The sequence below is a fragment of the Heptranchias perlo genome, chromosome 23 (genome assembly GCF_035084215.1).
Source record: "Heptranchias perlo isolate sHepPer1 chromosome 23, sHepPer1.hap1, whole genome shotgun sequence".
Taxonomy (NCBI): Eukaryota; Metazoa; Chordata; class Chondrichthyes; order Hexanchiformes; family Hexanchidae; genus Heptranchias; species Heptranchias perlo.
Window position 1 is genome coordinate 47,211,344 of NC_090347.1, and position 22,931 is coordinate 47,234,274.

Genomic DNA, 22,931 nt, shown 5'->3' on the forward strand with positions numbered 1-22,931 from the left:
AAATGCCTTTTGAGAATTGTCCTACTTGAGCATGAAGTTCACTGCCATCATTCCCATGCATGGTGTAACAACGCCTGTTGTTTGATTCCCATTGTGCCTTGTATAATAACCTTTTCAAACATGTATTCATCTACATTCATCCACCCACATTTTGGAAGTCTTAAATTTGTTTGTTTTAATAACTGGAGAAACTAGAACAATAATAGTGCATTAGGTCAAGAGACTGGTGAGAAGTGCAGAAAAATGGCTTAAAATGAACTGACTAACAGTGCAGGTTTTAGTATGACTCTTGCACCTTTTTGGAGATTTGTGAAGTGGACATGGCATTTTAAATATTCCAATATAATCAAATAGGATGCTCATATACTTGGGTTAATGGTGGCTGTACTGAGCCTATACCTCCTGGAATAGTAACTTCAAACTGCCAGCAGTAATAATGTGGTCTGCAAAAACCAGGCAGTATTTGAGTTATTTAGAGGAAAGCTAATTTTGATGTGTAAACCAGGTCTAGTGGGCATCTCTAGCAACTTTTGAGTAAAAAAAAATACATTGCACTTCTATTTCTGCCACTTTATACTTTGCACATAAGAAAAACAATTAGATGTATCTACTATGACCTTACTGGGCTGTAGAAACTCAACTGATGAACTGCTAAATTGTGCGCTCTGAGATGTAAGGATAACTTGGGATTTGCTTTAATCTGTTGTTCATATTCTGGGGTTTGAATATTGAAAATAAGCAAAAGAAAATTAATTTCAGAATCTGGCACTTAAAGGCAAAAATGCACCAGTACTGCAGCCCCTCCATACATTCTCTTCACGGGTCTGATTTTCAGTATGAGCACTTTGATCAGTTAACAACTTAATGTGCACTCGTCCTTCCATTTGCTGTTTCCAGCTGAACCGGTATTCACGTGTATATTAGTAATGTCAGATGTTGGACCCCTTGGTGTTCTGTAATATCTGTACTGAGCCCCACTGATTTAACAGGGCAGGTGCGATGGATGAATCACTTCTCAAAGTGCAAGGATTATTGTGTACAGACGGCCTGCAGTCCACTATCTTGATTAACTTAATGCCACACTTGCTTCAGATGCACTCGGCTGTGTAGGACTAGTCCTTGGGCTTGAAGTGAACATTAGGAATCTCTGCTCCCCAAAAAAAAGCAAAGTTGTTGCACAAACCTCCTGGTATGAGTACAATCTGCAGAGTGCAGTGACAGTGGTAAAATTAAAAAGAATGCAAATACTGGAATCTGAAATGAAGGACTGGAAATTAATAGGTCGTCAGCAGCTGTACAGACAGGTTAGGGAGTTTTGGGTGTTACCCTTTATCAGAACACAACTTCCTTACCTGTCTTAGTACAGTTGCTGTCTGGTTTGTGTATTTCAAGGGGGCATAACCTTAGAATTAGTGAGGCCATTCAGGGGTGATGACAGAAAGCACTTCACACAAAGGGTAGTGGAAATCTGGAACTTCTTCCTCGCTCTCTCTTCTCTACCCCCCTGCCCCTGAACCACAAAGAAAAAGCTGTTGAGGCTGTGGGTCATTGAAAATTTCCAAACGGAGTTATTTTTGTTAGGCAAGGGTATTAAGGGATAAGGGAACCAAGGCAGGTAGATGAAGTTAAGATACAGATCTGTTCAAGGGGCTGAATGGCCTACTCCTGTTCCTATGATTAAGGATTTTCTATCCTTAATGTGTACTACCCAATCAGGTAGGAACTAGTCATTGGTCAAAGGTAATGATTTAACTGGGTTTTTATGGTGACTTGGATTTTGATGTAAGCAGTCACCTGGAAAGGTCAGGCTGATGAGATAGACGGCAACATGTTGGGCCTTGTATGGCACTATCTGAAGCTACCTCTTTTTGTTTTCCCCTCCTCAAAGTTGTTAACTATTTGTACCTTGATCAAGAGGGAAGTACATTCTCCACTATTTCCTGTTCTTTGAATTGTGGATGTGAGACATCTATTGGGCCCAGTATTCAAAGATCGGCATGGGGGTCCCATAGATTTCTCCTGCTGCAAGGCCTGTGCAATCAGCCACTGTTGACTTGCACAGCCCTGGAAGGAAAGAATCTTTTTTAAAAAATTGCAGCCATTTTAGCAGCAGTTCAGAGACTGCTGGCACTCTACACTGCAGCAAATCTCTGCACCAAGCTCACTTGAGCTCTCTGGTAAAAGTTAGCCAGTCTGCCTCTTGTATTTAAATGACCCTGAAGCTGGAAACTTGCCTAGGCCCAGGAGTACACCATTCTGCCCCCTCGAGCCTGCTCCGCCATTCAATTAGATCATGGCTGATCTGCACCCAAACCGCAATTACCCGCCTGTGCTCCATAATCCCTTGATACCCTTACTCGAAAAAGCTATCTCTCTTGAAAGCTTCAATTGACTGAGCATCCACAGCCTTTGGAGGAGAGTTCCACCTTTCTGCTACCCTTTGTGTGGAAAAAATGCTTCCACCGTGCATTCCAGATCATTACAACGCGCTGCATTTCGATTTTTTTATAAGTCGCCATTTTCCCCCCTGGATATTTTGCCAATGACCTTAAATTTGTGTCCTTAGGTTACTGACCCTCCTGCCAGTGGAAACACTTTCTCCCTATCTACTCTATGAAAACCCCTCATTTCTGAACACCTCTTAAATCTTCCCTTGGCCTTCTCTGCTGCTCTAAGAACAATCCCAGCTTCTCCAGTCTCTAAATAACTGAAGTCCCTCATCCCTGGTACCATTCTGGTTAATCTTCTCTGCACCCTCTCGAAGGCCTTAACATGCTTCCTAAACTAGGGTGCCCAGAATTGGACACACTACTCCTAGCTGAGGTCTGACCAGTGGCTTATAAGGATTTACCATAAACTTCCTGCTTTTGATCTGTATGCCTCTATTTATAAAGCCATTGATCCCATATGCTTTTTTTAACAGCTTGATCAACTTGCCCTGTTGCCTTCAAGTTCATATTTGTGTATGTACACCCCCAGGTGTCTCTGTTCCTGCACTCCCTTTAAAATTGTGCCATTTAGTTTATATTGCCTCATTTTTCCTACCAATATGCATCATTTCATCTGCTGTGTCTGACCATTTCACCAGTCTGTCTGTCCTCCTGAAGTCTATTACTATCCTCCACATTGGTTACTATATTTCCAAGCTTTGTCATCTGCAAACTTTGAAATTATACCCTCTATTCCCAAGTCCAGGTCATTAATATGTATCAAAAAGAGCAGTGGTCCTAATACCAACTCCAGGAAACACCACTGTATACTTCCCTCCAGTCTGCTTTCTCTTAGCCAAATTTGTATCCACGCTGCCACTGCCCCTTTAATGCCCTGGGCTTCAATTTTGCTAAAGTCTATTATGTGGTACTTTATCAAATGCCCATGTACAGTCCACGTACACATCAACCACACTACCCTCGTCAACCTTTTCCGTTATTTCATCGAAGAACTCAAGTTTGTCAGACACAATTTTCCTTAACACGTGTTGTCTGTCATTTATTCATAGAATCATAGAAGTTACAACATGGAAACAGGCCCTTCGGCCCAACATGTCCATGTCGCCCAGTTTATACCACTAAGCTAGTCCCAATTGCCTGCACTTGGCCCATATCCCTCTATACCCATCTTACCCATGTAACTGTCCAAATGCTTTTTAAAAGACAAAATTGTACCCGCCTCTACTACTGCCTCTGGCAGCTCGTTCCAGACACTCACCACCCTTTGAGTGAAAAAATTGCCCCTCTGGACCCTTTTGTATCTCTCCCCTCTCACCTTAAATCTATGCCCCCTCGTTATAGACTCCCCTACCTTTGGGAAAAGATTTTGACTATCGACCTTATCTATGCCCCTCATTATTTTATAGACTTCTATAAGATCACCCCTTAACCTCCTACTCTCCAGGGAAAAAAGTCCCATTCTGTCTAACCTCTCCCTATAAGTCAAACCATCAAGTCCCGGTAGCATCCTAGTAAATCTTTTCTGCACTCTTTCTAGTTTAATAATATCCTTTCTATAATAGGGTGACCAGAACTGTACACAGTACTCCAAGTGTGGCCTCACCAATGCCCTGTACAACTTCAACAAGACATCCCAACTCCTGCATTCAATGTTCTGACCAATGAAACCAAGCATGCCGAATGCCTTCTTCACCACCCTATCCACCTGTGACTCCACTTTCAAGGAGCTATGAACCTGTACTCCTAGATCTCTTTGTTCTATAACTCTCCCCAACGCCCTACCATTAACGGCGTAGGTCCTGGCCCGATTCGATCTTCCAAAATGCATCACCTCACATTTATCTAAATTAAACTCCATCTGCCATTCATCGGCCCACTGGCCCAATTGATCAAGATCCCGTTGCAATCCTAGATAACCTTCTTCACTGTCCACAATGCCACCAATCTTGGTGTCATCTGCAAACTTACTAACCATGCCTCCTAAATTCTCATCCAAATCATTAATATAAATAACAAATAACAGCGGACCCAGCACCGATCCCTGAGGCACACCGCTGGACACAGGCATCCAGTTTGAAAAACAACCCTCGACAACCACCCTCTGTCTTCTGTCGTCAAGCCAATTTTGTATCCAATTGGCTACCTCACCTTGGATCCCATGAGATTTAACCTTATGTAACAACCTACCATGTTCTTCCAAGTGGCAATTAATACTGTTCTGGATTATGAACTCTTTTTTAAAGTTTCCCCACCACTGATGTTAGGCTGACTGGCCTGTAGTTTCTTGGTTTATCACCTTTTTGAACAGGGGTGTAACATTTGCAATCCTTCAGTCCTCCGGCACCATCCCCATATCTAAGGAGGATTGGAAGATTGTGGTGAAAGGTGCTGCGATCTCCACCCTTCCCTCGGTAAACTAGGATGCATCCCATGTGGACTGGGTGACTTTTTTCTACTTTGAGCACTACCAACTGTTTTAGTACTTCCTTTATTATCCTATCCAATTTCTCCACCCCCTCCTCCTTTAGTGACATTGGCAGCATCCTCTTTAGTGAAGACAGATGCAAAGTACTCACTTAGTACCTCAGCCATGCCCTCTGTCTCAAAGATGATTTCTTTTTGGTTGCTAATTGGCCCCTCCCCTTCCTTTGACTACCCTTTTATTCTTCGTTTATAAAATATGTCAGTGTTCCCTTTTATGTTACCTGCTAATCTTTTCTCATACATTCTCTTTGGCCCTCTTATTTCCCTTTTCAGTTCTCTGCACTGTTCAGCTAGATTCTCTATTGTATTATGAACCTTTTTTCTGTTCCATTTTAATCTCCATTTCTTTAGTCATCTGGGGAGCTGTAGCTTTGGATGCCCTTCCTTTCCCCCTCATAGGAATGTCTGTACCTGAGCGATGATCTAGAAGGCCTCCCATTGCTCATTTACTGTTTTACTTGATCTTTACTTCCATTCCACCTGGGACAGATTCCTTTTCAGCTCATTGAAATTAGCCCTCGTCCAGTTGAGTATCTTCACCTTCGTTCCTTGTCTTTTCCCATAACTACTCGGAACCTGATACTGTGATCACTGTTTCTCAAATACGCTCTCACTGAAACATGCTCCATTTGTCCCACTTCATTCCCAGAACTGCTTCCTCCTTTGTTGGCCTCAAAACATACTGATCAAGAACAAGATTCTGTGTCCATATTAGGATAACTAGAGTCTCCCATCTTCACTACAGTTTTTACCTATCCATATGGGTTAATTATCCACAGCTTCTGATCTAGTCCAGATACCGGTCAGATTGATGAACAAAATTCTTGTCCAGTCAGCCTCTGTTTTGATCTCCATCACGATCTTCTGTTTGAGGGGCTCCCGACATCTGCAGACCAACATCTTTCCAAATAACTCCCTCTTCCACATCACCTGCTTTTCAGTCTGTGGCTGGCAAAAGCACCTCTTCTGGACAGGTCAATAATTGCCTTTCTTAGGTCAGATCAAATTCAAGGCCACAGAATTGCAGTTTCATGGAGGGAAAAAGAAAGCATTGTGGGATAAGAACCCTAAACACTAGTAAACCTCCTGGAAAATCTAATTCCATGCAGTGAAAACTGATGTTAACTTGACCAGTGCTAATTATAAATGGTCAGAATTGTAGAATGCAATATCTAAAACAAGTGAAAATCAATTTTTTTTAAAAAAGCAGAATTTCTTATTCAGCTAATGTGAAAGTGACCGTACAAATGAAATGCCTTGTGCAAATTTCTGATTAGCGCAGTGTAAATTCTTTTCCTCAAAATCAAGCAATGCTTCACTGATCCATTTAGACTGTGCATGTGAAGCTTCCCAGTGTATATATTAGGCTGCTCACACCACTTACAATAGGGAAAATGCAAATCTTTCCAGAGTCTCTCAATTTGCATGTAAAATTTGAACAGGTCAAGAACATGAGTACAAGACTGGTAACAGTTATGTAGTACATCTGGCTAGTCCCATAAAGTAACGCACCTCAATCACCTCCTCCTTTAAATATCTATCCAATTCTTTCTTTTGCACTGCCTCCCTGCACAGTCCATTACACATTTCCTCACCACCTGCATAAAGTAATTAAATCTAAACTCTGTACCTTCCCTCTTCTAATCTTGAACCTGTGTCCAATGGTATGGAATTTGTGGTAATCCCAAACAGTAAGTTAATTGCATGAATGTCTTCACTGAACAACCAGTTCTATATGTTGCAACCGTTGCTAATTAAATGTGACGTTTTAGGAACAGGAGTGACCAGTCAGCTCCTGGAGCCTGTTCTGCCATTCATTTAGGTCGTGGCTAATCTTAACTCCATCTACTTGCCTTTGTTCCATATCCCTTAATATCCTTGCTTAACAAAAATCTATCTCTGTTTTGAAATGTTCAATTGACCCCCAGCCTCAACAGCTTTTTGGGGGAAGAGAATTCCAGATTTCCACTACCCTTTGTGAAGAAGTGCTTCCTGACATCACCCCAGAATGGCCTTGCTCTAATTTTAAGGTTATGCCCCCTCGTTCTGGACTCTCCCACCAGAGGAAATCTCTCTCTACCTTATCAAATCCTTTAATCATCTTAATCACCTCAATTAAATCACCCCTTAATCTTCCATTTTCAAGGGAATAAGCCTAGTCTGTGTAACTGTTCTCATAATTTAACCCTTTAGCCCTGGTATTCTGGTGAATCTGCACTGAACCCCCTCAAAGACCAATATATCCCTCCTGAGGTGCTGTGCCCAGAACTGAACGCAGTCTCCAGATGGAATCTGACCAAGCTCTATACAGCTGTAACGTAACTTCCACCCCTTTATCTCGAGGGCTGGAATACAAATGCCAAAATTCCATCAGTCATTTAAATAATTTTTTGTACCTGTCCACTAACTGAGTTCTGTACTTAGACCCCTAAAACTCTCTGCTCCTCCACAGTTCATAGCTTCTTGCCATTTAGAAAATACTCTGATCTATCTTTTAGGTCCAGAGTGGATGACTCACTTTCCCACATTAAACCCCATCTGCCACAGTTTTGCCCACTCACTTAATCTATCAATGTCCCTTTGCAACTCTCTGCTCCCATCCACACTATTTACTGTGCCACCTAACTTAGTGTCATCAGCAAACTTAGATATACAGCTCTCTATTCCTTCATCCAAGTCATTTATAAATATAGTGAAAAGCTGAGGTCCCAGTACAGATCCCTGGGGGACACCACTAGTCACATCCTGACAATCTGAGTACATAACTGTTATCTTGACTCTCTCACCTTCTAACCAATATCCTATCCAAGCCAATAGGTTGCATCCAATTCCATTTTCTATTTAAACCCAACACTAAACATATAGTCAGAGAGACAAACATTTCAGACCATTTCACCCCAAAGACTTGCAAGTTGGCTCGTGTTCCACTCCAACAGCCACTCCTTAAATTATTGCAGGGGTTGTATCTTCATATTTTTCTACATTCAAAATTAATGTGGTGTTGAATCAGTTCTTCCAGTGATTACTGATGGCCACTCCTTTTAATCCTAGAAGAAATACTAGATACTAGTTGAAGAGGCAACTTTTAAGATGAGATTCTTAGTCCCATTGTTGTGTACTTTCTGGAAGTTTCCTGTACATGAAGGGGACCTTCTGCTCTTACATGACTTGTATGGGGACAGGTTGTATTTTTTTTTTGAACATAAGTTTTCAGAATACCAGTAATCTTTTCCTGAACATCATAGACCTAAACTTTCTTTACATAAACCTCTGACCTACATGTGAAGGGAATGTATGGAAGAAAAGTTGCTTGAAGATATGCCTCTAATATCTTCCTTGCTCGTGGCATCTTTGAAAAAGACTTAAGACTTTCAAACTGCATTAACCTCTTGCCTCTTGTGTAGTCTGTGCTGTTGAGCTTTGTTTTGTAGTGGTTTCTACTGCATTGTGGAAAAGTTATGTTGTATTCATACAGTTTGAATGATGTCAGTAAAAATGAACACTTGCAGTAATTGAGTACATAGTTTGCTTGAATAATGGTGGGTCCTTGAATTCTGTAAATAGCCTTTGGAAATATTCCAACTGCACACCCTCAAACTGATGGTTGTGATTTCCTTCAGACTTGTGCAATTTGTGAGATAACTACCTGAATTGTGGAATTGCCACCATTTTTTTGCTAACCACCTTTCTTTCTCTTTATAGTTCGCACTGGCAAGTAGGAGTGTCAGGTAACACATGCATGCACAAACTATACACTTGAACCTGTATTCTGTGTGTTCTGGACTTCAACGTTTGAGAATGGAAAGGTTTTGCTGTACTTTTGTAAACTTCATAATTTGCAATTTCCTTGGGTTCTAGTATGCATTTTGAATTATAACGAAAGGGAAAGTTACGGATTGGAGGCGGGGCCTCTGAACCAGATTTATGGGTTAAGCAGTTGATGAATACCCGGAAGGCACTGGGTTACCTAACATTAGCTGTTGGCTTAGTTAGATTTCACCAGTTCAGTTGAGCCATACAACAAAATGTCCACCAGAAATTTAGGTTTGAAGAGAACATGGTGTCCCCATCCTTTCACTGGTGACAATCATGGACAATGTGGCCTGCACACTTCCACTTAGAAATCTGAACTTGTGACTTTGCTCCAGATTCAAAACACTGCCCAAAGTTGCCACTATCTGTGCTGTCATTGGGGATGACTGAAAGCAAACTAAATGGGTTAATTATTTGTACTTAGAGATGACCAGTATCTCTCTTGAACAGTTCTTGCTATATGTTTAACAAAATGGCAGCCAGAGCATGTTTTAAGGCTTGAGCTCTATGGTTGCATTTTACTATTCAGTTGCCAGAGATGCCATCAGTTTTGATCGTCGATAAACTTGCTGGATGGTCTGAAGATTGAGATTGTAAAAAGTCCCTCCTAAGTTGGCTTCTCTCTCTATTACTCCCTTTCCACAGCTGCCAGCAGTATGATTGCTCCACTCTTAGTGCAGAGTTAATAGTGAAGAATTCTAGCTCTGCTGGAGAAACTGGCCTTCTGAAGTTCCTCTTGATGGCACAGCTAAAGTCTCAATTGGGGATATTGATACTTATTGAGATCATAATAAAATTACCTGGATTCAGGAATTGATGGAACAATATTTGCTGAGGATGTGGAATTGCTAGATACAACAACTTGCATTTATATAGTGCTTTTAATGTAGTAAAATGTACAAGGAGCATTATCAAACAAAATTTGACATTAGATATGGTAAATTGAGGATTGTGAAAAACTGCAGGATGACATCGGCTACCATATGGACAGATGGATGGCAAAAACACTTCTCATTTCTCTACATTGAACTAATACATTTTGGAAATAAGAATGAAGAGCATAGCAAAATGGTGAGATTTTAAATATAGAGGAGCAGGAGCCTTAGATGTGCATGTACACAGGTCATTAAAGATGGTAATGCAAGTAGATAAGGCCAGTAAAAAGCAAACTTTAATCCTTAGATTTGTATCTAGTGATGTAGAGTATAAAAGCAAGTAAGAACATAAATAGTAGCAGGAGTAGTCCGTACAGCCCCTTGAGCCTGCACTGCCATTCAGTAAGATCATGGCTCATCTTCTGAACTCCACTTTCCTGCCCTATCCCCATATCCCATGATTCCCTTAGTGTCTAAAAATCTATCTACTCAATTTTGAATATACACAACGACCGAGTGTCTGCTGCCCTCTGGGGTAGAGAATTCCAAAAATTCACAACCCTCTGACCGAGGAAATTTTTCCTCGTCTCAGTCCTAAATGGCCGACTCCTTTATCTTGAGACTGAGACCTAGTTCTAGACTCTCCAGCCAGGGGAAACAGTCTCTCAGCATCTACCCTGTCAATGCCCCTCAGAATCTTATGTTTCAATGAGATCACCCCTCATTTTTCTAAACTCCAAAGAATACAGGCCCATTCTACTCACTCTCTTCATGGGACAACCCTCATCCCAGAAATCAATCTGGTGAATCTTCATTGTGCTGCCTCTAAGGCAAGTATATCCTTCCTTGGGTAAGGAGGCCAAAACTGTACACAGTACTCCAGGTGTGGTCTCACCAGAGCCCTGTATGATTGCAGCAAGACCTTCTTACTCTTGTACTCCACTCCCCTTGCAATAAAGGCTAAAATACCATTTGCCTTCCTAATTGCTTGCTGCACCTGCATATTAACTTTGATTTGTGTACAAGGACACCCAGATTCCTCTGAATACCAACATTTCTTCGTCTCAGCTTTTAAAAAATATTCTGATTTTCCATTCTTCCTACCAAAGTGGATAATTTCACATTTCCCCACATTATACTCCATCTGCCACCTTCTCGCCCACTCACTTAACCTGTCTATATCCCTTTGCAGCCTCTTTGTGTCCTCCTCACAGCTTACTTTCCCACCTAGCTTTGTCTTGTCAGCAAACTTGGTGACATTACACTCGGCCCCCTTATTCAAGTCATTAATATATATTGTAAATAGCTGAGGCCCAAGCACTGATCCTTGCGGCACCCCACTAGTTACAGCCTGCCAACCCGAAAATTATCCGTTTATTCCTGCTCTCTGTCCGTTAACATCCTCGCTAATATTACCCCCAATCCCGTGAGCCTTAATCTTGTCACAACCTCTTATGTGGCACCTCATCGAATGCTTTTTGAAAATCCAAATATACTACATCCACTGGTTTTCCCCCTTACCTACCCTACTAGTTACACCCTCAACAAACTCATAGATTGGTCAAACACAATTTGCCTTTCATAAAACTGTGACTCTGCCTAATCAGGATTTTCTAAGTGCCCTGTTACTACATCCTTAATAGATTCTAGCATTTTCCCCACTACTGATGTCAGGCTAACTGGCCTATAGTTCCCTGTTTTCTCTCTTCCTCCTTTCTTGAATAGCAGTTGCTACCTTCCAATCCACAGGGACTGTTCTATTATGTAGGGAATTCTGGAAGATGAAAACCAATGCATCCACTATCTCTGCAGCCACCTTTTTAAAAATCCTACGATGTAGGCCATCAGACCCAGGGGATTTGTCGGCTTTTAGTCCCATTAATTTCTCCAGTACTTTTTCTTCACTAATTGTTTTAAGTTCCTCGCTCATTAGACCCTGGGTTTCCCACTATTTCCGGTATGTTTTTTGTCTTCTACGGTGAACACAGATACAAAATATTTGTTTAACGTCTGCACCATTTCCTTATTCCCCATTATAATTTCTCCTGTCTCAGCCTCTAAGGGACCCATGTTTACTTTTGATCTTTTCCTTTTTGCATACTTGTAGGAACTCTTATCTTATTTCTTGGAAGAAAAATGAATGAATATAAATTACCATCAGTTTTTTGGTCATACTTCGATTCTTAAAAATCACAATGGTTTCAGCAAGGAAGGAGGCTATTTGGCCTGTAGAGTCCATGCTGACTCTCCCAAGAGCAATCCAATAATCCCTATCCCTACAGCCCTGCAATTTTTTCCCCTTTTTTTGAAAACCATGATTGAATCTGCCTCCACCACCCCCTCAGGCAGTGCATTCCAGATCACAACCATTCGCTGTTAATTTTTTCTCATGTCGCCTTTGGTTCTTTTACCAATCACCTTTTAAATCTATGTCCTCTGGTTCTTTACCCCTCCACCAATGGGAACAGTTTCTCTCTATCTACTCTGTCCAGACCCTTCATGATTTTGAATACCTCTATCAAATCTCCTCTCAACCTTCTCTGCACTAAGGAGAACAACCCCAGCTTCTCCAGTCTATGCATGTAACTGAAGTCCCTCATCCCTGGAATCATTGTAGTAAATCTCTTCCACACCCCCTCTAAGTCTTTCCTGAAGCGGTGCCCAGAACTGGACACGATACTTCAGTTGTGGCCGAACCAGTGTTTTATAAACATTCATCATGACTTCCTTGCTTTTGTACTCAATGCCTCAATTTATAAAGCCCTAATCCACCCTATGCTTTCTTAACCACTTTCTCAACCTGCCATTCCACCGTCAACGATTTGTGTACATATATCCCCAGATCTCTGTTCCTGAACCCCTTTGAGTTGTACCCTTTAGTTATATTGCCTTACCTCGCCTTGCTCTTCCTACTGAAATGAATCACTTCACACTTTTCTGTTGAATTTCATCTGTCACATGTCTGCACATTCCACCAGCCTGTGTCCTCTTGAAGTCTGTCACTACCGTTCCTCACTGGTCACTAGTTTGGTTATGTGCAAATTTTGAAATTGTGCCCTGTACATCAAAGTCCAAGTTAATTCTGTCTGTCTACTGATCCCTGGGCAACACCACTGTATACCTTCCACCACTCTGAAAATCAACCGTTTACCACTCCTGTTGCTTATTACTTACCCAAGTTCATACCATGCTGCCACTGCCCCCTTTATTCTATAGGTTTCAACTTTGATGACAAGCCTATTTGGCACTTTATCAAAAAACTCAATCAACTTGGTTAAACGCGACTTGCCTTTAACAAATCTGAGCTGGCTTTCCTTTTATTAATCCACACTCGTTCAAGTGACTATTAATTTTGTCCCAGATTATCGTGTCTAAAAGTTTCCCCACTAGAGGTTAAACTAACTGGCCTGTAGTTGCTGGGCTTACCCTTGCACCCTTTTTTGAACAAAGGTGTAACATTTGCAACTCTCCAGTCCTCTGGCACCACCCCCTTATCTAAGGATGATTGGAAAATTATGGCCAGAACCTCTGCAATTTCCACCCTTACTTCCTTCAGCAACCTCGGATGCATCCCATCCGGACCGGGTGACTGATCTACTTTAAGTACAGCCAGCCTTTCTAGTACCTCTGCTTTATCAATTTTTAGCCTATCCAGTATCTCAACTACCTCTTCACTTACTGTGATTTTAGCAGCATCTTCTTGGTAAAGACAGATGCAAAGTACTCATTTTTCAGCCATGCCCTCTGCCTCCATGTGTCAATCTCCTTTTTGGTCCCTAATCAGTCCCACCCCCCTTACTACCCATTTACTATTTATATGCCTATAGAAGACTTCTGGATTCTCTCTTGTTAGCCACCACTCTATTCTCATACTTTGCCCCTCTTTCCTTTTTTGCTTGCCCTCAGAACTTTTTATACTCGGCCTGGTTCTCACTTGTATTATCAACCTGACATCTGTTGTACGTCCTTTTTTTCTGCTTCATCTTACTCTATACGTCTTTTGTCATCCAGGGAGCTCTGGTTTTAGTTGCCCTGCCTTTCTTCCTCATGGGAATGTACCTAGACTGTACCCGAACCATTTCTTTAAAGGCTGCCCATTGTTCATTTACAGTTTTAACTGCCAAATTTACCCGGGCCAAATCCGTTCTCATCCCACTGAAATTGGCCCTCCTCCAATTGAGTATTTTAACCCTCCCAATCCTCAGGCTTACTACTCTTTTTGGCAACACTAAGCCTCTTTTAATCTAATACTATCCTTACGTCTCTAGTTAGCCACGGATAGATCACTTTTCCCATGGAGTTTTTATTTCTCAAGGGAAGTAATGTTGAACTTGTACAAGACCCTAATTGGGGCACAGTTAGAGTATTGTGCAGTTTTGACATCTGACTATGAAGGATATAAAAGCAATGGAAAAGTTGCAGTTTAAATTCACTAGCATGTTACCAATGTTGAGGGGTTCCAGTTACAAAGAGACTTGAGCAGTTAGGTATTTTCACTGGAGCTGAGATGGTTGAAGAATGACCTGATGGTTATGATGAGTGAAAGATTATCAAATAGAGAAATTGTTTACATTGATCACGAGTTTAAGATAATCACAAAGAATTAGGAAAATAGGAAACATTCAAGAGGCTAGTTTGAATGTGAAATTCTCTGCCCCAAACTGTTGAAGTAGAGTCCAATTGTTTTAAAAGGGACTATTAAAGGGTGTAGGGAGTGAGCAGAATAGATTTCAACTAGACAGCTTATATAAACACTAGCACAGTCTTGATTGGCCAAATTACTGGTTTCTATGCAGGGACATTGTGATTCTATGACTTGCAACAAAAATGTATCATCTTCCAAATCTACATTACAACTTAAACTTCAAATTAATTACTTCAACTTCATCCAAGATAGGAGGCACATTTAGGGCTGATGAGTTCTTCACAATGATGAAATGTGGAATGAACTTGTGGTAGTGTATTGGGATCAAAAAAGGTGGTTGTGGTTGAGGCCAATCATTGCAGCCCAAGGTCATCCCTGCAGGAGTTCCAGGCCAGTGACCTCAGCCAACCATCTTCAGCTGCTGCTTCAGTGACCTGTCGGGAAAATGCTGGAATCCATTATTAAGCAAGTGGTAACAGGGCACTTAGAACATCATATGATTAGACAGAGTCAATGTGGTTTTATGAAAGGGAAATAGTGTTTGACAAATTTATTAGTTTGTTTTGAGGGTGTAACTAGCAGGGTAGATAAAGGGGAACCAGTCGATGTAGTGTATTTGGATTTTCAAAAGGCATTTGATAAAGTGCCACAAAAGGTTGTGACACAAGGTAAGGGCTCATGGGGTTGGGGGTAATATATTAGCATGGATAGAGGATTGGTTAAATTGAGGATTGTACACGGACTGCAGTGGTTCAAGGCGGCGGCTCACCACCACCTTCAGGGCAATTAGGGATGGGCAATAAATGCCGGCCTCGCCAGCGATGCCCACATCCCATGAACAATTTTTTTTAAAGGACAAAACCGAGAAACAGGTCATTTTGGGGTTGACACGCAGTAACTAGTGGGGTGCCGCAAGGATCAGTGCTTGGGCCTCAATCTATATTAATGACATGAATGGACCGAGTGTAATGTATTCAAGTTTGCTGACGATACAAAGCTAGGTGGGAAAGTAATCTGAGGAGGACACAGTCTACAAAGGGATATAGACAGGTTAAGTGAGTGGGCAAGAAGGTAACAGATGGAGTATAATGTGGGGAACTGAAGTTATTCACTTTGGAAGGAAGAATAGAAAAATATAACTTTTTAAATGGTGAGAATCTATTAAATGTTGGTGTACAGACACTGGGATACAAGAAATGCAGAGTTAGCATGCAGTTACAGCAGACAGTTAGGAAGGCAAATGGCATGTTGGCCTTTAGTGCAATTAGGTTGGAGTCCAAGACTAAGGAGGTCTTACTATTGTAGAGAGCTTTGGTGAGTGCTGTGTATGGTTTTGGCCTCCTTACCTAAGGAAGGATATACTTGCCTTAGAAGTGATGCAATGAAGGTTCACTAGATTAATTCCTGGGATGAAAGGGTTGCCCTATGTAGAGGGGTTGAGTAGAATGGGTCTATACACAAGTTTATAAGAATGAGAGGTGATCTCATTGAAACATATAAGTTTCTGAGGGCTTGACAGGGTAAATGATGAGGTTGTTTCCTCTGGCTGGAGAGTCTAGAACTAGAGGGCATAGTCTTACAATAAGGGGTCGGCCATTTAAGACTGAAATGAGGAATTTGTTCACTGAGGGCTGAGAATATTTGGAATTCTCCACCCCAGAGGGCTGTGGATGCTCAGTCATTGAATATATTCAAGGCTGAGATAGATAGATTTCTGGATGCTAGGGGGATCAGGCAGGAAAGTGGAGATGAGGTTGAAGATGAGCTGTGATCTGATTGAATGGCGGAGCAGGCTCGGGGCTGTATGGCCTACTCCTCCTATTTGTTATGTCCATCATAAGGTCTGGAGTGGGGCTGTTTGCTGACCATTCTACAGATGTTCAGCTTCATTCACGACTCCAATAATGAAACAGTCTCTAGCAGGATTTGGGCAGCATCCAAGCTTGAGCTGAGTAGTGGAAGATAGCATTCCTACCATTCAACTGTCAAATAATTACTGTCTCCAATCATAAAATGCCTAACCAGCTCCCCTTGACCTTCATCAGCACCATCGCTGAGCTTCCCAGCAGTAATGGCTTGATCACCATTGGCCAGATGTATAAATGGGTCAGCATTGTCAACACTGCCTACAAAAGTAGCCAGAGGCTCTGAGGAGTGGCTTACCTCCTGACTACTCCACCATCCTCCAGGCTCAAGTCCAGGAGTGTGATGGAACACTCATCTGGATGGATGCAGCTGCAACAATACTTGAAGCTCAACACCATCAAGGACAGGAGCAGTTTGCTTGATTGACATCCTGGCATAACATGCAATCCCTTCACTGCAGTCTGCACGATCTAAAAGATGAACTGCAGCAGTTTGTCGAGTTTACTTTTACACCACCTCCCAGCCCCACGATCTCTACCAATGAAGATGAGAGCAGCAAGATCATAAATCGTTACTTGGGCATATATCGCTCCTTTGTCACTGGGTCAAAACCCAGGAATTCCCTCAACAATGCCATTGTGGGAGTACCATCACTAAGACTACAGTCCTTCAAGGAGAAGGCCCACCATCACTACCTCATGGCAACTAGGGATGGGAAATGGGCCCTTGGTGGTGTCACCTACCCCTGAGAACAAAACATGCAATTCTGAAGGTGCAACTAGTTTATTTTGCTACTGAAGTTCTGTCTGTGCTCCAGTGCTTAATTCCCTGCTGTAGGATAAGTCAACTAGTATCTTGTCTTGTGGTTCTCTGCATGTCACCACAGTGGGATGAATAATTGGTGGCAGACTATTGCCCATCAGTGGAGGACTTGGTAATTCAGCTCTGGGTTCAAACCCTGCGCTGGCTGCTCTTGTTCACTACCTGTTTCTCCCTTAGTCCTCCGAGGGGGCAGGTGGTTGGGGCAGCACCCTGTGAAGTTGCTTCATTTAGGATCCATGTCTCTTCCTGCCTTCACTGCAGGTATGGTGGGTGGGGAGGGTGAGGGAGAAACAGACTCTCGGATGCCACTAAGGAGCTAAATACAAATTGAACCATCCTGTGGGGACACAGCAATCGGTCACTTCCCAAATATTGAAAAACATGTCTCACTCTGTTCACAGGTCTGAAGACAACACCGGCAGTAATAAGGGACAGTAATTTGCAGAAGAGGAGATGGATATTAAATGTGGGTTGTCATTTGGTTTCACATTGCAGGGAAACTTTTTAGTGAGTCTGAATTCACTCCGTGCCCTGTCAGATCATTCTGTGTTCGTGCCATGTTGACATATGTAGCAACGGTCTCTGGCAGTGATGAAATCCAAATCAAGTGCAAGCTGCTCCACAACAAAGTCATAAGACAAACAAATGACCAGTGCGAGTCCCGCTAGAATATCTGGCAGTTCGTTGAAAATGACAACTTGTGTTTCTTTTCAACCTCTCCTTCATCTTGTCGCTCAGAACCTCATGGTCACTGTTTGCTGCTGGTCATTGTGCCCTTACAAAGTCACCAAGCAGGGCTGACCTGACACTCATTCACTGACATCATGCTTGCCTTGCTGTTTGACGAGGATATGAGTGCTGCATCCAAAGCATTGTTGCTCCTGGTTTCACGTGTCCTGGGGGAGCCTGGCCTACCTCTCGCTATACAGCTGCTCCTTGTGCACTGAGTATCCACTTCAACTGCATGGAATTTGCAGCATAAATACTCCACCTCGTGACCCTCTGCTGCCGATAGTCTTGCTGACTTGTGTTCTTGACTTATTCTGCCACTTGTCTGTTTTCTGCCCATGGCAGTTGTAAACACTAAGATTATCAGACTATGCAGGGCCTCCTGTGTGGTCGCTGCCACTGTGGGCTGTGTAGAGGAGCAGACTGCGCATTGCTTCATTTCACTGCTGTTATGGGTACTGTCCTACATTATGGCAAGTTATCCAACAGTGCTACAAACTACACAAACATCCTCTGCTCCCTATTTTAATGGAAATGTTAACCTGTCTATTTAAAATGGGTTGGCACTCCCTTATGGCAATGGGAATATCACCAGCAGCAACTTCTAGTCAAGTCCTCTTGGGCCTCACATTCACCTGCTTACAGCTGAGACCTGTGACATTCCCAGACCCCTCATTAGGGGATGGTATCTGAGGAGACTCTAGTCCTCTACCTCAAAAGTACTAAAACATAGAATTACATAAAATTTGCAGCACAGAAACAGGCCATTCGGCCCAACTATGCTTCACACGAGCCTCCTCCCACTCTTTACTTCATCTTGCCCTATCAACATATCCTTCTATTCCTTTCTCCCTCATGTACTTACCTGGCTTCCCTTTGAATGCATTGAAGAGAGACCATTATTTCCTACTAGTTTTTGTTGACCCTGGCAACTTGGCCTACCCCACAAGACCAGGAGCCAACTTGGTCTGCGAATGTATCTACTTGAACCATTTTCACATCAGGGTTCCTGAACAATGGCCTTAGAGTAAGACCAGATTAAACTTAGCTCCATCTTAGCAGCTAAATACTGCAACCAGAGACTGAGCAATGCCACAGGACATCAACCAGTAAATGAAAATCCATTCTTGCACTCAAATACATGACTTTACAAGTTTTGGTGGAACTTTATTCATTTGGCTAGTGACTGACCTGCAGATGTGTTGTCTGCAGCTTAAAGTGTTTAATGACATTGCTGACACCTGATTTGGTTGCTCAATGGGAGTTCCACCTTTGGTCACAGAATTTGAATTGAGACAATGGCATTGTTACTACAGAATGTGACCAAAGGGGGTAATATAGTCTGTGTCCTGTCTCCGTTATATACTACACTAGGCTGGTGTGTACCATTTTCCTGTCCATTGTATCATAGTAGGTACAGCACAGGAGGAGGCCATTCGGCCCATCATACCTATGCTGGCTCTTTGAAAGCTATTCAATTAGTCCCATTCCCTGCTCTTTCCCCATAGTCTTGTAAATTTTTTCCCTTCAAGTATTTATCCAATTCCCTTTTGAACATTATTATTGAATCTGCTTCCACCACCCTTTCAGGCAGTGAATTCCAGATCATTACAACTCACTGCATGTAAAAATGTTTCCTCATGTCGCCTCTGCCTCTTTTGCCGATCACCTTAAATCTGTGTCCTCTGGTTACCGACCCTTCTGCCACTGGAAAGTTTCTATTTGTTTACTCTATCAAAACCATTAATGATTTTGAACACCTATCAAATCTCCCCTTAACCTTCTCTGTTCTCAGGAGAATAACCCCAGTTTCTCCAGTCTCTCCACATAACTAAAGTCCCTCATCCCTGGTACCATTCTAGTAAATCTTCTCTGCACCCTCTCTAATACCTTGACATCCTTCCTAAGTGTGGTGTCCAGAATGGAACACAATGCTCCAGCTGTGGCCTAACCAGTGTTCTATAAAGGTTTAGCATAACTTCCTTGCCTTTGTACTCTCTGCCTCTTAATAAAGCCCAGATCCCATATGCTTTTTTAAACAGCCTTCTCAACTTGTCCTGTGACCTTCAAAGATTTGTGTATGTGAACCCCCAGGTGTCTGATGCTGCACCCCCTTAAAAATTGTACCATTTAGTTTATATTGCCTCTCCTAGTCCTACCAAATGCATCACTTCACACTTCTGTGTTAAATTTCATCTGCCCTGTGTCTGCCCATTTCACCAGTCTGTTTAAGTCCTCCTCAAGTGTGTTACTCTCCACATTACATTTGAGTTTCATGTCATCTGCAAGCTTTGAATTTATACCCTCTAGATCAAAGTCTAGATCATCAATCTATATCAAAAAGAGCAGTGGTCCTAATACTGACCCCTGAGGAACACCACTGTATACTTCACTCCAGTCTGAAAAACAACCGCTCACTGCTACTCTGCTTTCTGTTGTGTACTACCCGAGGCTGGTGTCACATTGTCACAGTTCCCTGTTGTGTACTGCGCTGGGCTGGTGTTGAGCCCATGAGTAAAGTTCATACTTTTGGACATTGTACTGGGGGTTATGATTTTAACCTTATGTGGCTAATGCTGGATAAAGGGCCCGAAATTAATCATGGCCGAGCTCAGTGGTGTTACCTGTAATGACCTTTGTACCACTTCACAATGCCTGAGCCTTTTCCAGCTGATGCTTCCAATAATCTGCTGAGTGCTGCAGCTTTCTGCACTGATCTTGCTATCATGCTGCAATGTAAATGTTTCCCTGGAGGCACTGTCTGGTACTCAACAATGTTTTGGCAATGAAAATGTCAAGTGAGATTATGAATTTGACTCTCCTCCTGGTCTTAACTTATTACTTGGGATGCACCAGATGCCCTTTCACCATTGAGTTCTCTTTTCAAGTGTCCTTTTTAAATTACATTCAAAGGTGATTTCAGCTAAAGAGATGGGTGAGTGGAAAGTTTGGACCCTCCTTCCCCTCCCCTCCCTGCCCACTCTTCTCTCCCCTCACCCTAGACCTATCTCCCCTCGCCCTTATATATTTTGTCAGACTTAGAAGCTGAAAAGCATTCTTGATATGGAAGTACCTAACTCTGTCATGACCTGGGCCAAATGAGCTCTTTCTGATCTGACACCTGATTAGACATACGGTGATTAATTTCTGTGCGTTGTTGAACTGTGTGCTTAATATATATATTAAAAATGCAGTGGTCCTAGTGTCGACCCCTGGGGAACACCACTGTACACCTTCCTCCAGTTGGAAAAACAACCATTCACCACTACTGTTTCCTGTCACTTAGCCAATTTTGTATCCATGCTGCCACTGCCCCTTTTGCTGACAAGCCTATTATGTGGCACTTTATCAAACATCTTTTGAAAGTTCACACACAATATCAACCGCATTGCCCTCATCGACTGTTACCTCATCAAAAAAACTCAATCAAGTTAGTTAAAGACAATTTGCCTTTAACAAATCCATGCCGGCTTTCCTTTTTATTAATCCACATTTGTCCAAGTAACTATTAATTTTGTCCCAGAGGACCCAGATTTAAGGTGATTGGCAAAAGAACCAAAGGCGACATGAGGAAAAACTATTTTGCGCAGTGAGTAGTTATGATCTGGAATGCGCTGCCTGAAAGGGTGGTGGAAGCAGCTTCCATCGTGGCTTTCAGAAAGGAATTGGATAAATGTTTGTTGGGGAAAAAATTGGCAGGGCTGCAGGGTAAGAACAGGGGAATGGGACTAACTGGATTGCTCTTACAAAAAGCCGGCACAGGCTCGATGGGCCGAATGGCTGCCTTCTGTCATGTAACCATTCTACGATGGAAGCCCCACTGCAGATCTGCCCAATTCCCTTTCTTGCAGCTGTCGGGTACCTCTTACTGCTTTGAGCAGGCCCTGTTTACCCAGGTAGTCTCATACTTCTGGGAGCTTGCCTTGTGTGCTCAGGTAATCTCGGCTCAGTGAGTTGGGATTAGAGACTGGCAGAAGTCCCACCCTGTCTGAAGGGATAAACCCAGCTCGTCATCTCATCAGGACATTCAGCAGTATCAGAAGGCAAATACAAGTTTGAAGCATGTATTTGGCTGACAGCAGCAGCCTGCCAGCTCCTGAGAGCATCCAGCTGCTGTACTTGCAGGTGAAATGAAGGCTCCATTTTGTGTGTGGACTGCTATTTATCAAATGCCCATTGCAGTAGACTATAAGCTGTGCAGTGTCTTGTCCAGTTTAGCATTACTGTGTGTACCTTGGTGTTGGATGATAACTTTCAAATAGATTTGTTTAAGAAAGTAAAAAATGCATTTAAATTTGTCACATCATTCCTGGTTCAAGAAGGGAAAGGCTGTGGATTCTCTGTCTAACTGTTGTGCTTTTTTTCAGGCAACAATAAAACTGAAAACCAAGAGGAGGCCCAGGGACAGAAGGAAGAGTCCATGCCCAGCCCAGGAGCGTCTGCACAAACTGCATCATTTCGGCCCAGAAAAATCCCACCTGGTGGTGTCTCCAGCCTTGTTCTGGGATAAACCCACTGTTTACTTCATTATCTGAGTTGAAGACTGAATAAATGTTAATTTTATTGTGACCTTCAAAGTTTGAGCCCTATTTTTTTTGTACTAGCACTTTACATTTTTCTGTTTTATAGGAGCCAGCTCCATTTTCCTTAAGTACATCAAACACTAGGCCTGCTGGGAAAGGCATGAAATGGTTCCTCCCTGTGATGTAAAGTATTGATGAGTATGTGTGTGTGTTTCATATGTGACTTCAGACTAAATTCTGGCATTTTGGACTTTGTATTTGGGTATATCAGAGTATGATTTGTGATGCAAATAAAAATTATTCTCCAAACTGGACTTTGATTTCATCCTTCAGCCCATTGATTTAGCTAAACCTGCACTCAGCAACTTTACAGCTGTTGTGAACAGGCTTTGTTTTTTGAGATGCTCAGGTGCAGGAACACCGAGGCTGGATGGGGTTGGGGGTAGATTGTGAAATGGTGACCGGGGGGTCCAAGCTTGGGTTTAAAAGCCTGAGCATTTAAAAAAAATTTAATTGGTAATGTTGAGAAAATGAGTAAGAGTGAGGATGTGGGAGGAGAAAGAGCAGGCAGGATGGTGTAGTCACAGCTTAGCAAGAAAATATTTTGAGCAGCACTAACTGTAGCTTCTAAAATAGAGACTGGAAAGGTTAGAGCTGAGTGAACAATTGGCTATCAGATGAGCCATGTATTCTGTTGAAGTATGGAAGGGGTGTTTGAATCTCT

At 42.4% G+C, this 22,931-nt stretch overlaps 1 protein-coding gene across 2 annotated transcripts in view; it reads left to right on the plus strand.

The window, feature by feature from the left end:
- Positions 1-22,516, plus strand: part of jpt1b (Jupiter microtubule associated homolog 1b) — a 42,195-nt gene extending 19,679 nt beyond the window's left edge. For both annotated transcript variants that reach the window (XM_068004434.1, XM_068004435.1), the window contains exon 5: positions 22,052-22,516. In XM_068004434.1, the coding sequence (XP_067860535.1) occupies positions 22,052-22,194 (143 nt within the window). In that variant the 3' untranslated portion in view covers positions 22,195-22,516. The remainder of the gene's footprint in view (positions 1-22,051) is intronic.
- Positions 22,517-22,931: the final 415 nt, after the last annotated feature.